Source organism: Ovis canadensis, chromosome 18 (assembly GCF_042477335.2).
Source record: "Ovis canadensis isolate MfBH-ARS-UI-01 breed Bighorn chromosome 18, ARS-UI_OviCan_v2, whole genome shotgun sequence".
Classification (NCBI taxonomy): Eukaryota; Metazoa; Chordata; class Mammalia; order Artiodactyla; family Bovidae; genus Ovis; species Ovis canadensis.
The window spans coordinates 42407522-42423894 of NC_091262.1; the positions used below are offsets into that span (position 1 = coordinate 42407522).

General features: G+C 47.4%; 1 protein-coding gene across 6 annotated transcripts in view; it reads left to right on the forward strand.

Moving 5' to 3' along the window:
* The first annotated feature begins 288 nt into the window (after positions 1 to 288).
* Positions 289 to 16373, forward strand: part of TARS3 (threonyl-tRNA synthetase 3) — a 44924-nt gene continuing 28839 nt past the window's right edge. For all 6 annotated transcript variants that reach the window (XR_011250312.1, XR_011250313.1, XM_069559614.1 and 3 more), the window contains exons 1-7: positions 289 to 693; positions 2506 to 2565; positions 3721 to 3917; positions 10916 to 11039; positions 12561 to 12682; positions 13863 to 13980; positions 16123 to 16187. Coding sequence is in view for 4 of the 6 variants with exons in the window: in XM_069559614.1 (XP_069415715.1) it covers positions 391 to 693; positions 2506 to 2565; positions 3721 to 3917; positions 10916 to 11039; positions 12561 to 12682; positions 13863 to 13980; positions 16123 to 16187 (989 nt within the window). In the remaining 2 variants the exon portion in view is untranslated. The remainder of the gene's footprint in view (positions 694 to 2505; positions 2566 to 3720; positions 3918 to 10915; positions 11040 to 12560; positions 12683 to 13862; positions 13981 to 16122; positions 16188 to 16373) is intronic.

Sequence of the window (16373 nt, forward strand, 5' to 3'; positions counted from 1 at the left end):
GGCACCGCCTTTCCAGCGCCTATCCTCCCACCCCGGCTGTGCACAGCCGGCCCCACCTTTCCACATGGCCCCGCCCTACAATTCCTAGAGCCCCACCTCATCTCATATCTCCGCTCCCCTCAGCTACTATCGCCCCGCTCCTGCACTGCAAGGCCGGCCCCACCCTTCCACATCGCCGGGCCCCTACAGGTCCTATAGCCCCGCCCAGTATCTGCCTCCCCGTCAGCATCTATCGCCCCGCCCCTGCAGTGTACAACCAGCCCCACCCTGCCCTGGCGCCCCGCCCCCCCCGTTTATATACCGCTGGCCGCGCCCCGCCCCGCAGTGCGCCCCTTCACTGCCGGCTGTCCACGCGTGGCGTCCGTGCGTGTGGGAGGTGAGCTTGCCGCCATGGCGGCTGAGGCCCTTGCGGCTGAGGCGGTGGCGTCGCGCCTGGCGCGGCAGGAGGAAGACATCCGCTGGCTGTGGGCGGAGGTCCACCGTCTGAGGGACGAGCAGCTGAACGCGCCGGACCGCTGCCAGGCCGAGGGGCCGTGCCTCACGCGCGAGGTGGCGCAGCTGCGGGCAGAGAACCGCGAGCTGCGCCACCGCCTGTACCGTCTGCGGCTGTGCCTTGCGGAGGAGCTGAGCCACCAAGCGCGGCTGGAGAGCGCGGCGCGGGCGGAGGCGGGGCGCGAGGCCGCAGGCGCGCAGGTACGGAGGAGGGGGCTGTCTGCCGGGCTGGGCGGGTGCGCCGGGGGTTGGGGGGGAGCGGCAGGTGCGGATGCGCTGAGGACCGATGGGCGGCAGGAAGGTGCTGAGACCGGACCTCCTCCCCGTTCCCCCCACTATCCCGCTCGGGCCCGGAGCCCACCGCAGGCCAGACACCCCAGGGCCGCTGCGTTTGCAGTGAAGTCTCAGCTTTTCTAAATTGTCCGCTACTTATTTTCTTCAGTGGCAGAAATGGGGTTCTACTTTCTTTGAAAAAAATGTTGCGGTGTTTAAAACTCAGTGTTCTTTGCTTGGGCGGAAGACCAGCAACTCCCTATAGAAACCCTTCCCTTCGTTCTGATCAATGGCTGGTCTGACCTGTTGACGACAGGTGGCTCGGGGTGTTTGGTCCTTGCCTGGTTTCCGGGGCGGGGTGGGGGAGGTCTGTTTTGAGATTTGCGTATTTAACCTTGTCACTTAATAGTGTTCTGAAAGATTGAGGGCACGAGGAGAAGGGGGCGACAGAGGGTGAGATGATTGGATGACATCATCGACTCAATGGACATAAGATTGAGTGAGCTCCGGGAGATGGTGAAGGACAGGGAAGCTTGGCTGCAGTCCTTGGGGTCGCAAAGAGTCAGACATGACTGAGCGACTGAGCAGGCATGCATGTTATTGTTTTGATTCACTTACCTTCCAGTGATATAGGGTATTTGAAGTTCTTGCTGTGGCTCAGACTGTGGATGTTCCTCACTTTTTTGCCGGGGGACTGTGGTGTTCCTGGGTAACACCTTCCTGAAACAGTGCATTTAAAGTCGCTGGTGACAGCTCTGCAACTGACTTCCAGGAACATTGTTTAAGATTTTGGGTGGGGGGAATCATTAAAGAGCAAAATATATTAAGTACACAGAAAAAGTTGGCTTAAAGCTCAACATTCAGAAAACGAAGATCATGGCATCTGGTCCCATCACTCCATGGGAAATAGATGGAGAAACAGTGGAAACAGTGTGAGACTTTATTTCTTGGGGCTCCAAAATCACTGCAGATAGTGACTGCAGCCATGAAATTAAAAGACGCTTACTCCTTGGAAGAAAAGTTATGACCAACCTAGATAGTATATTCAAAAGCAGAGGCATTACTTTGCCGACTAAGGTCGGTCTAGTCAAGGCTATGGTTTTTCCAGTGGTCATGTATGGATGTGAGAGTTGGACTGTGAAGAAAGCTGAGCGCCGAAGAATTGATGCTTTTGAACTGTGGTGTTGGAGAAGACTCTTGAGAGTCCCTTGGACTGCAAGGAGATCCAACCAGTCCATTCTGAAGAAGATCAACCCTGGGATTTCTTTGAAAGGAATGATGCTAAAGCTGAAAGTCCAGTACTTTGGCCACCTCATGTGAAGAGTTGACTCATTGGAAAAGACTCTAATGCTGGGAGGGATTGGGGGCAGGAGGAGAAGGGGACGACAGAAAATGAGATGGCTGGATGGCATCACTGACTTGATGAACGTGAGTCTGAGTGAACTCCGGGAGTTGGTGATGGATGGGGGGCTTGGCGTGCTGCGATTCATGGGGTCGCAAAGAGTTGGACACGACTGAGCGACTGAACTGAACAGTTAGCAAGAATGTGTGAAAATGCACAGTCAGGAAGGACTGAACCCCAGAAAACCACTTACCTGTTGAGGGTTGAAGGTGGTGGTCAGGAGGGCCTCTCATATGGGATGCCTGCTGCCTGCCCCTGTCCCTGTTTCTTAGGCTTCAAACCTGTTGCCCTTTGTGGTCATTGGTATGAGTTGTTTATTATTTCCGTTTGTTTGTCAGCCTCCTCCTAGTCAAAGCCCAGAAGAGGATGTTAAAAAGGAGATCGACCCTGACAATGAGGTAAGTCATTGCTGTGGAAATAATATGTAATTTTATTGCATATATAATAATAATAAATAATATAAATATAAATAATAAAATAATATGTAATATTATATGTGGAAATAACCTGTAATTTAAATACGCTTATATAGTTAATTGCCCAGGGGTGTGTGTGTGTGTGTGTATTTGTACTCAGTCGTGTCCAACTCTTTGTGACTCCATGAACTGTAGCTCTAGAGCCTGGAAGCCACAACTACTGAGCCTGCACACCTATAGCCCATGCTCCACAACAAGAGAAGCCACTGTAATGAGAAACCCATGCACCTCTAATAGAGAGTAGCCCCCACTCACCAAAACTAGAGAAAAGCCTGTGCAGCAAAAGAGAGATAGCACAGCCAAAAATAAAGATTTAAAAAAAAAAAGCTATCTTAAGCTTAGAGATGAGACAGCCACACAGCCATAAAGCACTGCTTTAAGTTGAGACAGCAGAGCTTTTCTTTTGTGTTAAGGAAACTGGCTTTGTTGCTTTTTTAATATGTCATTACAGCAACTGGAGAGAACTGATAAAAGTACATCAGCATTTGGTAATAGCAGAGGAGGAGTACTTGGCCTCACAGAGATCCCTGGGGTTGAGGAGTTCAGACAAATAGGAGAAACAACTAGAGAACAAAGTCAGATAGTGTATCAGTTAAGGGCTGAGTTGTGTGGCTCTGTGCACAGGCTTGCTAAGTGTGCAGAGAAGGGCGATGCCAGTTGGAAGAAGAGGGGTTTGCATGGCTCAGTAAGACCTGGGCTTCCCTGGTGGCTCAGTGGTAATGAACCTGCCTGCCAATGCAGGAGCCTCAGCTTCAATCCCTGGATTGGGAAGATCCCCTTGAAAAGGAAATCCAGTATTCTTGCCCAGAGAACCCCAGGGGCAGAGGAGCCTGGTGGGCTACAGGCCATGGAGTCGCAGAGTCAGACAGGAGCACGCAGGCACTTAGTTGGGAAGGGGTCAGCCCTGTAGAGGGGAGTCTCTAGAGAGTGGGAGTTAAAGCAGAGCCTAGGGGCTGGTTCGGGGGGATGCCCTGGGCCTGCTGAGGAGGGTGGGGCTTATTTAGAGCTGAGCAGTTAGAAAAAAAAGTGAGCTGTGTGTGTTAACCTTACCATATTCTGTATTCTGATGGCTTTCAGGTGAAGAATCCACCAAATTTTATGAAGGAAAGATTGAAGTTTTTTGAAATATTGAAGAAAGATCATCAGCTCTTACTTGCCATTTCTGAAAAGAAGGGAGATACAAGCAATGTGATCACAGTAAGAGTGGCAGATGGGAGAATAGTGAAAGGGGAAGCTTGGAAAACAACGCCTTACCAGGTGGCTGCTGAAATAAGGTAAACTGTAGTGTGGAGCAGATAGTGTTAAGTGCTGCGCCAGAGCTTGGTGGCAGTGTGTTCTTGGGGCTGCTGAAGTATTTTTTTCTTAGTTGAATAAATTAAATGTAATCAGTTTATCTATTCCCTCTTGGCTTCTAAAGAGGCCATTTAATAAGTAATTGAATATCAGAACACAGTCTCTTCCGCTTTAAAGTGTCCAACTTTTAGAGTTCTAATAAAAGTACATAGTAGAGAAAAGTGCGTATAATCCTTGACAGGTGGCATGATATTGACTTGGTTTATCATCAAGATACTTTTATGAGATTTTACAGGTCTTTTGTCAGACTTGACTCCAAGCCATTCTTCTGCCAGTAGATAACCATGGGTGAGTCTTTGGACCAGTGTGGGCAGATCCCTTCAGCTGTCCAAGCCTGTTTTCTTATACCTTAAGTAGAAATGATAATACTTTCATCATTTACCTCATAAGGTTGTAAATATTAAATGAAATAATGTATATGGAAGATACTCTGAAAATTAAAACCTCTCTGCTGCTACTGCTAAGTCGCTTCAGTCGTGTCCGACTCTGTGCGACCCCAGAGACGGCAGCCCACTAGGCTCCCCCGTCCCTGGGATTCTCCAGGCAAGAACACTGGAGTGGGTTGCCATTTTCTTCTCCAATGCATGAAAGTGAAAAGTGAAAGTGAAGTCGCCCAGTCGTGTCCGACTCCTAGCGACCCCATGGACTTCAGCCTACCAGGCTCCTCCATCCATGGGATTTTCCAGGCAAGAGTGCTGGAGTGGGTTGCCATTACCTTCTCCATAAAACCTCTCTAGAAATGTACAAAGAAAGCTTACTAATTATAAATTGAAGATGTATGTGTTAGAGCTATGATCAGCCCTAGAATAGGTGCTTTGATCTTCCTAGAATTTAGACACTTCAGTGAAGTTTCGTTGTTCTGCTTAATGTTAATTCCTGGCATTAAAGAAAATTCTGTGGAAGCTGTAGCTCAGAACTGCCATGTAAATAAACTTATTATTTAAAAAGCAAACTTTTCAACAATTCAAATTCTCAGATTCCTTTGAAAACTGGTTAAGATTGTGTTTTTTTATCCTATTACATCATATACTCTCGAGGGCCTTCCCATCTGTTCCTGTGCTTTCCAGGAGAGATGGATAGATGCACTGGGAAAATGGGCTTTGAGGCAAGAGTAAACTTCTGTCTCTTCGTGGAGAGTCATATGCATGTTGGCGGATTAAAGTCTGAGCTGCCCTGCACTGAAGAGATGGTCCAAGCTTGGGAAACAAGGTCATTTTATCCTAGGCCATGTTCTTTGTTGCTCTGTCAGTGACATTCATTTCCACAGGCACCAGGTCAAAACCACCCTCAAGTTTGATGACAGAGGGGTTGCAGGAGTTATCTACAAAGTAAAATTGTCCAGCGCTAAAGGACGAGTTGGTGATGGACAGGGAGGCCTGGCGTGCTGCGATTCATGGGGTCGCAAAGAGTCGGACATGACTAAGCGACTGAACTGACTGACTGAAAGGATGGGCCTAACCACATCAGACATACGTGATGAAAGCAAAGGTCATGATATTACCTTCAGGTGGCAGAACTCAGGGATACAGTCATCGAGTGGGAGACGGGGGCTTATTTTTAAAATAGAAGAACAGTGTAATCCTCAACTTTTCACACCCCTTTATGAGTTATATAATGTAGCATCACACCAGAAATGCAAAATTATAAGAACTCAAGAGTAGCAGGCTTTAATATACCTATCTCAGTTCTTGACCAAATAGGCCAGAGTTAAGATGACACGGTCTGAACAGTAACATTTAAGATGGGCTCCAAGGCTACTCCCCGGTCTCCGTGCTGTGGCCCACATGGTGCCTTCTTTCTTGGGACGTGTGGTTGTGCTTTCGGCTCCTCAGAATAAGATGCAGAAACACACAGTTAGCATTCTGTGAACAAAATGAAATCCATTGTGAACTCAGTAAACATTAAATGGCAACAAGACAAAACAAAACTAGGAAATTAAAAACTTCAAGATGCTCAGGTGAAGGGAAATAAAAACAAGTATTCTTAGTAATAGAAAGGAATATTCTTAGAAAATGCTTCTTTTTAAAAAACTATTTATTTGACTGTGACGTGTCTTGGTGGCAAACGAACTGTCAGTTGCAGCATGTGGGATCTAGCTTCCTGACCAGGGATCAAACCCTCTGCACTGGGAGCTTAGAGTCTTAACCCCTGGACCACCAAGGAAGTCTCAGAAAATTTATAGGAGAATACATTTCAACATCTGTGGAATAAATCTGAAGTGGTGATCAGAAACAGATTTGTATTGCTTGAAGGCTTTTATTATCAAATAAGAAAAAATGAAATGACTGAGAATTCAACTCAGGCAGTTAGGGCAATTGAACAAGGAGGAAACTCTAAAAATGTGACTTAGAGAAGTAACTGAAAAACTCTTGGTAAGGGTGCAGTGAAGTGGCTGGATACAAAAATAAAGTTAAAAATAATAGTTTTATTAAGTTATTCTGCCTGTTGCCTTGGTTTCCTGAGAGCAGATTGCATAGATGATTCTTCCTGCTCTGAAGGAGTGTAGTAGGCCTTCCGAAGTGCAGTGCATAAGGTCCAGATCATTCAGGCAAGGATGGGAAGATTTGAACTCATTTTGGAGAAATAGCTGTGCATGAGAATGACACCACAGAAAGGGAAATGACAGATGTGAGAAAAATGCACCATATAAAACAAATGATTGCTCCTTAGTTTTTCACATTAATAGGAAAAAGATGAAAACTTCAGAAAAAAAAATAGTCTTAGGACTGCAAATTAATTGTGTATTATAATATCTATTGGTCTATCAAAGGTTTAATTAATATCAGTTAATGTTGATAGGGTTTGAGGGGAGTGGCCCTGTAGAAGGTGGGACGCAGAGATGCTCTATCTTTCTTAAATGTTTGAACTCCAGCCCTGACCCAGTCATCCTATACATAGCCAATTATCCTCAGAAAAACACCCTCACAGAAAAAAATGGGCAAAGGACACTTGATAGCTCAGTGATGAGTAGCTCTTGGCTTGTGGTCCCCGGACCAGCAGCACTGGCGTCACCTGGGAGCTCGATAGAAGAGCAGCGCTCCGGGCCCCTTGGGAGTCAGTCAGTCACCTGTGCTCCCAGTGCCCTTGGGGCTCCTAACTAAACTGTCAGAAGAAGCCCCTCAGAGACCGCAGCTTAGAGAAGACAGATGCCACATTCTCCCCTTACAGTGTGGCGGAGGCCTGCTGGCGGGTATCTCTGGGCCAGGCCTTTATTCATGGACCCTGGTCCCCCCTTCACCATCTTGTCACTCAGCTGTCCTTTAGGTGGGGTTTGTCTGCATCTGGGGTGCAGGCTGGGTGTCACCCATGGACCAGCTCACAGGCCAGGGGGGTAGCAGCTGAAGAATGAGAGTGCTTTGAGTCCAAGACCCCAGAGTGGCACGCTTTGATCCCTTAGGGGTTGTAAGCTCATACGGAGTCACAGGCCGTGCCGAGCTGTGGGAGAATGGAGACACAGGTCTTACTGACCCAACCCATTTCCAGTCCAGGTACTCTTGCCACGGGAGAGAAGACTCTTGGCATCAGGGGCAGTGTCTCCCAGCCATGTCCCTTGATGTCCAGACCCCTGGGAGTAGCCCCCTGCCTCATGCCCCGCCGTCCCTCCTCTCTCCCCTGTGAGTCAACTCCAGGCACTGCCAGTGGCAGCAGAAAGCCTGGGACTGACTTTAGGTGAACCACACAACCGCCCTCCCGCCTTCACCCATCAGCCAGCTGTAAGCAAACTAACAGACAATGAGTTACAGTGAGGGATCAATGCAATCTCGGTCATTTGAGACAGAGAGGAGCAGTGTGGCTGGCTCCAACGCAGTGTTCAGGAGCCCTCGGGTCCTGTTGGCTTGGGTCGGCCTGTCTGGCAGCCCTTTGTTCTCTGGGAGTAGCTCGGTCGCCTATTGTCCTCTGTTGGACCTGGTTTTGCAGTTTGGAAGGTCCATCGTCATCCCTTGCCCTCACCTGCCACGTCTCAAGTGCGGACAGCCACTGGGTGTGGAGGCTGCGTGTTTGGTGCCGCTCCCTTGGTGTACATGGTGAAGCTGGGGGTGGGGTCTCAGGGCTCCCCTGAGGGTCAGTCACGGGTATGTGTGAGTGGGGCTTATGGTTTGTTCTGCAAAACAGTTCTCTCAAGCAATTAACTGAAGTAGGCCTCTCACCAGACGCTTCTAATCAGTCTCACACGAGAGTAATTTTCCTAAAGAGTTCTCCTAGACCGGGACTTCTCACCCTCTTATTCCTTGGCTTTGTGCTTGACTCGTTTGTCTTTTCCTCCATTTAATGAACCAAGATTAGACATACTGTAGGCCGGGGGAGAGTGGCTCCCTTACTCTGACCTGTGCAGTTGGACGGGCCCATCTTGTCTGTCCCTGCATGGACTCTGAGAAGGGCTGTCACTGCCTGTCCCCTTGCCACCTCTGCTTGCAAGCAGAACAGGTCTCACCTGAGTATCCCTTGATCTGGTGTGTGCATGCTCAGTTGCTTCAGTCATGTCTGACTCTTTGTGACGCCATGGACTCCCACCAGGCTCCTCTGTCCATGGGATTCTCCAGGCAAGAATACTGGAGTGGGTTGCCATGCCCTCCTTCAGGGGATCTTTCTGACCCAGGGATCAAACTCACATCTCTTAAGTCTCCCGCATTGGCAGGCGGGTTCTTTTTCATTAGCACCACCTGGGAAGCCTTCTTGGTCTGGCTGTCGTCGTTGTTTAGTCGCTCAGTTGTATCCCTCTCTTTGTGTCCCCATGGACTGCAGCACTCCAGGCTTCCCTGTCCTTACTTACCTTCCGGAGTATTACTTAAACTCATGTCCATTGAGTTGATGATGCCATCCAGCCATCTCATCCTCTGTAGTTTTTTGCTCAAAGTCACAGGAGTTCCCTGGCATATCCCAACATTCTACCTTTTCATACCTGTTTGCTCATGTGCTACAGGCGTTGTGAGCAGATCTTTTGCCTGCAAGTCTTACAAGATACTTTATTGTGCTGTAACAAGGGTTGTTAGCTCTGCGCATCTTAGTGTCTCTCCTTGTAACTGCTGCCCATCTGCTAAGCCAGTGCCATATAATTTGCCTTGTTACTTCCAGGTCCTTTTTTCTGTGTCAGTTAAGACACAGGCTAAACTGCTGCGGTGGAGACCACAGAAAACTCCGTGGCTTAAATTTGGTCAGCATCTCTCTGAGAGCAGTCGGGGGGTGTAAGATCCAGGCTGGGAGGCAGTGCTTCTCCATACCCTCATTTGGGGACCTGAAGTCCTTCCATGTGGCTACTGGGTGGTCTGGTACAGTGTTGCCTTGTCTGTGTGGTCTAAAGGTTGTAGCTCACTTGTGTTCCATCCCCAGAGGGCCGGAAGGGGGTGGCTTGGTGCCCTGCATAGTCTAAAGGCATAGATGCGGCAGTGTTTCTGCCTATCTCCTCCACTGTAGCCACATAGCCCCCTCCTGCTGCAGGGCCAGCCATATGCTGACTGTAGACGATGGAGATGATGGACTGGAGGGGCCTGAGCTGCCTGGCCCAGCCAGCAGAGAGGAAACTGAGATTCTACTCCTTTGACAGTAATACTGAACATTTATTAAGTTCTGATGATGAGTACACCTTATTTTTGTCGCTGTGTAGTTGCTCAGTTGTGTCTGAATCTTTGCGACCCTCTGGACTCTAGTCCGCTGGTGCCCCTCTGTCCATGGAATTCTCCAGGCAATAATACTGGAGTGGGTTGCCATTTCTTTCTCCAGGGGATCTTTCCAATCCAGGGATCAAACCCCCATCTCCTTCCATCTCCTGCATTGCAGGCAGTCTTGACCACTGAGCCTTCTGGGAAGCCCACACCTTACTTTATCCTCAGAATAAATATATGAAGAAGGTCCTGTAATTCCCATTTTACTGATAAGGAAAGCAAGGCTTAGAAAAACTAAGTAAATTGTTCAGGGTTCAACCTGAGGTTAGCCTGACCCCAGAGTGTGTGCTCTTAACCATAGGGCTGTGCCCAGCTCAGGGCACTCACAGAAATATAAATGAAAACATTACATTGCCAAGAAGACATAATTTTGTACCCCCTGAGAATACAGAGAAAGGTATTCTTGGCCCTCTCCTGGTAGGAAAATTTGGCAATGTAGTCCAGTTAAGCTGTTAAAAGTTTAAATCCCAGGTTTACTTCTAGAATTTTCCTGAGAAAATAGGAACTAAGATATATTCAATATTCAATGAATATTCAAGAATATTCACTGCAGCATTATTTGTCACTGTCAAAATAAAACAAGAAAAGCAAAACCCTCAAATTATAACCGAAATGCCCAGCAATAGTGGGTGCATTAGGCAAATTGTAGTTCCACTGCAGCTGTCAGGTAGCATGTTTTACATGTCTGTCTGCTGTTGGAGAAACTGTTTTGGTTTACTGTTAAGCTTAAAAAGTGAGTGCAAGTTACTCAGTCGTGTCCAACTCTCTTGCAACCCCATGGACTATACAGTCCATGGAACTCTCCAGGCCAGAATACTGGAGTGGGTAGCCTTTCCCTTCTCCAGGGGATCTTCCCAACCCATGGATTGAACCCAGGTCTCCCGCATTGCAGGTGGATTCTTTATCAGCTGAACTACCAGGGAAGCCAAAGTTTAAAAGTAGGTTATTAGATAACATAAGCAGAATAATATTTTCAAAGTTTTTATGTTGATGTGTAAATGTTGTGAGTACTTATCTCTGGGTAGTAAGATGTATGTGATTTTGTTTCTGTGCATTCTGTTTTCTGAATTTTTACAGTGAACAAATCATATTCCTTTTGTACTTAAACGTCACAAAAATTAAAAAAAAAATCTTTTAGTTTACATTTGTACTTTCCACTTAAGAAAGAAACAAACCCTGGAAATTAATTTCATGTTTTGTTTTAAGGAATAGCTTTAGTCTGTGATGGGTTAACCCCCATATGACCGTCCTTTCCCCAGTCAGGAGCTAGCACAAACCACCGTGGTGGCCAAAGTGAACGGGGAGCTGTGGGACCTGAACCGCCCGCTGGAAGGGGATGCCACTGTGGAGCTCCTCACCTTCGAGGATGAGGAGGCCCAGGCCGTAAGTGTCTGAAAACCAGCCAACCACACTTTGGATGTTTATGTTGTCAGATATACCATGTACAAAGTCACACACTAACGGGTAGAACAGTGGGTTTTGTGATCTTCTAAGTTTGGTGTTTAATAAATCTAACATTCATGACACTATATTTAAAAGTGATTCATAAAGAGCATGAACGAAATATGTAATGAAATACATAGCTTGCATATGTGTGGTAGTTTTTCTCACTTAAGGACTAACCCTAACAACAGTCACCTAGCTTCATACCAGACGCCACCCTGAAACTTGTAAACCTGTGTTGATTTCTTCGGTCAGCTGACCAGCATCCAAGGTGCTGGGTGCACGTGCTGATCCTGTGGGCGGCAGAGTTCATGACAGGTGGAAGGGATAGTTAGTAAGCAAATCAAACAGCTAGATGCTTTCAGGTTGTGTCAGCCTCTGGAGAAGGTCAAGTAGGAGCCAGTCCGGAGCAGCTGTGGTGGCTGGCCTGGCAGGTGGTTTTAACCTTTTCCTGAGGTCAGAATCCTGCTGAGACCTGAGCACTTTCCCACACGGGTGGGCTCTTGGTTGACCTGCAGACACGGTTTTTTAACAGTGGGCTGCTAAGTGCCTTCAGTCTGTCAGGAATATGGGTGGTGGGGACAGGGGACCACCACACTTAATGTTCCACAGAGGGGTCAGCCTCCTTGACGTTCTCTCCCCCTGTGTTCAGTGACATCATGAAAGATAAAGCATTTATCATATTATCATGGGAAGTCTTCCTAGAATGCCTGATCAGTCCACCCCTGGCACCTGATGTCATGTTGTAGGGCTTCCAGAATAGTTGTCGTTGCTCGTGAAAATGAGTTACCTTCCAGGCTCCAGCCCTAGCCCTGGTGTACATTATCTAGGTGAGACCCAGTGACATTGTCACAAAGGTACCATGTTAATAGTATGCAGAGCTCAGATGATTCAGTAAACTTTTTTCTTCCAAGAGACTCCTCTGCCTTCCTGAGTCCTCTTTCAAACTTCCACAGCCATGTGCTGTTTAGCGTGTGAAGACTGCTGTGTAGACGCAAAATCTTGTTAATGTGAGTGATGTCAGGAACAGCCACTGTGGCTGCATCTCTGACTCAGAAAGGTTAGCCAGAGGAGGAGGAAGGGGGCCAGTGCTCACACTCACAGGTGGCCCTCTGCACTGGGCCTGAACCAGCTCTGGGTGGCTGCTCTGCTCATGGTCCAGCTTTCTTCTGCTCATGGTTGAGGCCCAGAAGGAAATGGTTTAGGAGCTGGGCTCAGCGCTGCTCAGAGTAAAGCTGCAGGAGAAGCACACGGCTGGCTTGTGGGGCATGGGTGGGGGGGGGGGCACAGTGGGCTCCAAGGAGGGCTCAGAAGCAGGTGGGTCTCAGCAGTCTGCAGAGACGACACTGCCTGTGTCCTGGGGTCTGTTTCCTAGTGCTGTACCCACATGCTCACTCATCCCTGCGTCCGCCTGGTGACTTCCCACGATGCAGCTGTGGCCTGGCCTCTGTCCCACCGCAGGTATACTGGCACTCCAGTGCCCACATACTCGGGGAAGCCCTGGAGCTCCACTACGGGGGCCTCCTGTGCTGCAGCCCGCCCGGCGGCGGTGGCTTTCACTACGATGTGTACCTGGAAGACAGGTAACCCTGAGCGCCTACTTGTCAGTGCACTGAAGATCTGATACAGGACATGATTACAGATGGGGTAACCATGTCTGAAAATTATTATTTATGAGTGTAGATTTGAGGGTAACTTCTCAAGTGGTTTTCTTTCTTTCAAAAAGAAAGACATGACACACTATTTATCTAACCTGAGGCTTGTTAGGGCAGACTACTGATTCGGACCAGAGTGGTCAGGTTAATCCCCAGAGAGCAAGTAGTCCTCGTCGTGATGGTCAAGGGCGACGTGCCCCCCAGCCGCATATCCCGTGGCTGGAGCCAGAAGGGCCAGTCCCTGGAGGTTTCGCATTCCCTAGGTCTGTGCATGAACTCCTGAGCCATAGGCCCCGCCTCAGCCCTCCTTACCTCTCACGACTCTATATGGAAGCCTTCCCAGCTGTCAAACTGAAACCCAAGGGTCCTCTCTACCCCACCCTGGCCCTCATCCCCAACCCTGTCACTCCATCCAGTTCTGCCCGTTTTGTCCCCTCAGTGGTTCTACCTGACCCCCCTTCTCGCTCCTTCTGCCTTAGTGTAGACCCCTGGTGTCTGTAGCCTGGTTGCCTGTGGTTCATTCTACCTCCAGCTGTTACCTCCATGCTGCCCAAGCTCCCAGTGCTCTGTAGCTCCTAGCCCAGCCAAGCTTGTCCCCTGTGAGCACCCCTCCCCATCAGAGTCATCTCAGAATGTGTAGGTGCCTCCTGTGTGCTGGGCTTGGTGCTGCTGACTCCCCAGTGGAGATCAGCCTGTCCTCATAGGCTCAGCCATCCAGTCGGGGGAGACAGACAGAAACAGACACACCACCGTTTGCTGTGGGAGGTGGCAGAGCTGTGGGACAAGCAGATGGGCACTGAGCTGAGAGCTCAGTGACCTGGAAGTAGGGTGGGACGGAGGATGGCAGGGAGCTGTCCCAGAGCATCCCAGGCCTCTGTGGGGAAGCCTTGGGTCTGGCAGTTGGGGGGTGCGGCCCACGAGACTGGAGGGACCTGAGCACAGATGGTGGAGGAGGGAAGGAGTGGGGTTTGGGGGACATGTTGAGTCTCTGAAATCCTGGACCATGGAGCAGCACGTTCCTCTGGGGAGAAAGTTGATCTGCTGATGACTAGGGCCTCAGGTCACAGGTTCGGTCCCAGTGGTCTGTGGCAACTGTTCTTCCCTGCAGGGCCGTGTCCAGCGCAGAGCTGCCGGTGCTGCAGAGCATGTGCCAGGCCATCATCAAAGAGCAGCAGCCATTTGAGAGACTGGAAGTCAGCACGGAGGTCCTCCTGGACCTATTCAAGGTGATTACGGGGGGACTTGAGCAGTGATAGCACACCACTGCTTTAAACAAATGGTCAGGCCCTGCTCACCACATTGTTCCTAACACTTGGTTCAGATTTGTAATGCAGATATAAGTAGGTAAAGGGCCGGGAGAATAGTGTTCATTTGTGTGTTTTATAAATCTGATTAATCCTGAGTGGTGTTAGTACTCCAGCTATTGAATTCAACAATGTTAATAATACCATATAAAATTCTGGCTTTTTCTCTTTTCGTTGGGGTTTTCTGCTAATTTTTAAAATAGATTCTAGCCTGGAGTAACCCGTGTAAAACTTCAACTTTCTCTTTTTATTGTTCAAACTAATTTACTTAAAATATCTTCTAAATTTTATTTTTAAAATCATAAATAACAAAGAAAACATAATTTGAGAGTACATGCGATATTGTTAGTTTTGTGGGCTTGAATTAAAAAGTAGATTTGGATTTGGTAAAAGTTGCAGCTGCTTTTTTTCTGTGTGTGGTAAACTATCCAAAATATAAAAATTACTGTTTGAATCACATTCTAAGTGAACAGTTCTGTGACGTTAATACTCTCACACTGTTGTGCGGCCACTGTCAGCGCCCATCTCCAGAGCTCTGCGCCTCCCAGCAGTTACACCGAATCCCCTTTTCCCCACCCCTTCTGTCTCCTTGAGAGTGATGCTCTAGGGCCTCATCAGGTGGAATCACACGGTAATTGTCCTTCTGAGTGGCCTGTCTCAGTGTTGTTTGCTTAAGGTTCATCCATGTCCTAGAAAGTGTCAGAATTGCCTTCCTCTTTTGAGGCTGAATAATATTCATTCCCCTTTATGGATGGACTACCTTTTATTTATTCACTCTTTGCCAACAGACATCTCTTGACTACTAAGAAAAATGTTACTCCATGGGTGTAGTCGTATCTGTTCATGTCCCCACTTTCAGTTCTTCAGTGTATACCCGGAAGTGGAGTTGCTGAATTATATGGAAATCTTACATTTAATTTTTTGAGCAACTGCCATGCTGTTTGCCACAGTGGTTGTACTGTTTTACATTCCTGCCAGCATGAGCGTTCCAGCTTCTCTGTATTCTTGACAATTTGACTTTTTCGTTCTCTCCCTTCCCTTTCCCTTCAAAAAATAAAATAACCATTCCAGTGGGTGTGAAGGAGGTACCCCATTCTGGTCTTTATTTGTATTTCTCTAATGGCTGGTGAGAGCATCTTTCCACATACCTGTTGCTATTTGTAGATCTTCTTTGGAGAAATGTCTGTTCAATCCTTTGCCCACTTTTGAATTGGGTTGTTTGTTTTTTGGTGTTGAGCTGTAGGAGTTCTTGATATATTCTAGATATTAATCTCATATTAGATATGTGATTTGCAATTATTTTCTCACATATTTTGGGTTGAGAACTAAATTCCATCAAAACTTTGTGAAGAAAAATGACTTGATTTTAACATGTAAGTACACAGCAGTTAAATCATACAAGTCTATTTTTTTCTCCCAATAATTACCTCCTTTAAATAGTTATTTAATACAAAGTATCTGGCACAATAGTAATAATGATGAAAGCAGAAAAGTGTCTGCTGTTTTTTAATGTAATAATATCATTTAGTGTAGACTTTGTTTTAATTTTTTGTACAAATTCATACTGTAGCTGTGTCTTCAGAATTTTATTGATTTCTTGTAGTTAAAGCTGAAATCTTCTAGAACAGTCCAGTCTAATAACACCATTCCCAAATCTGAGCCATGTATGTCATCTGAAATTTTCTGGTAACCACATTTTAAAAGTAAAAGGTGAAATTAATCTTTATAACATTTTATTTAACCCAGTAAATCAAAAAATATGTAACCAACATAAAAAGTGATTTTATATTCTTTTCTTCCACATTGTGCTTCTGGAATCCAGTGTGTTTTGGCCTGGCGGTGCCCCTCAGTTCAGATCAGTTATGTGTCAAATGCTCAGGGCCCACACAGGCTCTGGGCACCCATCCTGGGTGGCACAGAACCAGGCGCTGAGCCCCATGTGTCCCCAGGGTCTCAGCACCTAGAACATAGCAGATGCCCATTCAGTGTTTGTTGGAAAAAGGGAACATTTTTTCCCACTTAAACGTTTTATGTGATACTATTTGGGTGTATTTTTCTTTGTAGTACGATAAATTTAAATGCCGCATCCTGAAGGAGAAGGTGGCCACACCAACGACCACAGTTTACAGGTAACATGTGTGTGTGAATTGTAAACTCTGCTCAATGATGCATCTGTAGGCATTAGCAGATGCAAGTTTGTCTTTGAGTGGGAGGCCTGATTGTAAGTTTGCATGGTTGACAGAGTACTCCTTTGTGTGGGGACTCTGAAGTGTCCCCGCAAAGGGAGGTAATGATTTTCTCATTTGTATTTATCA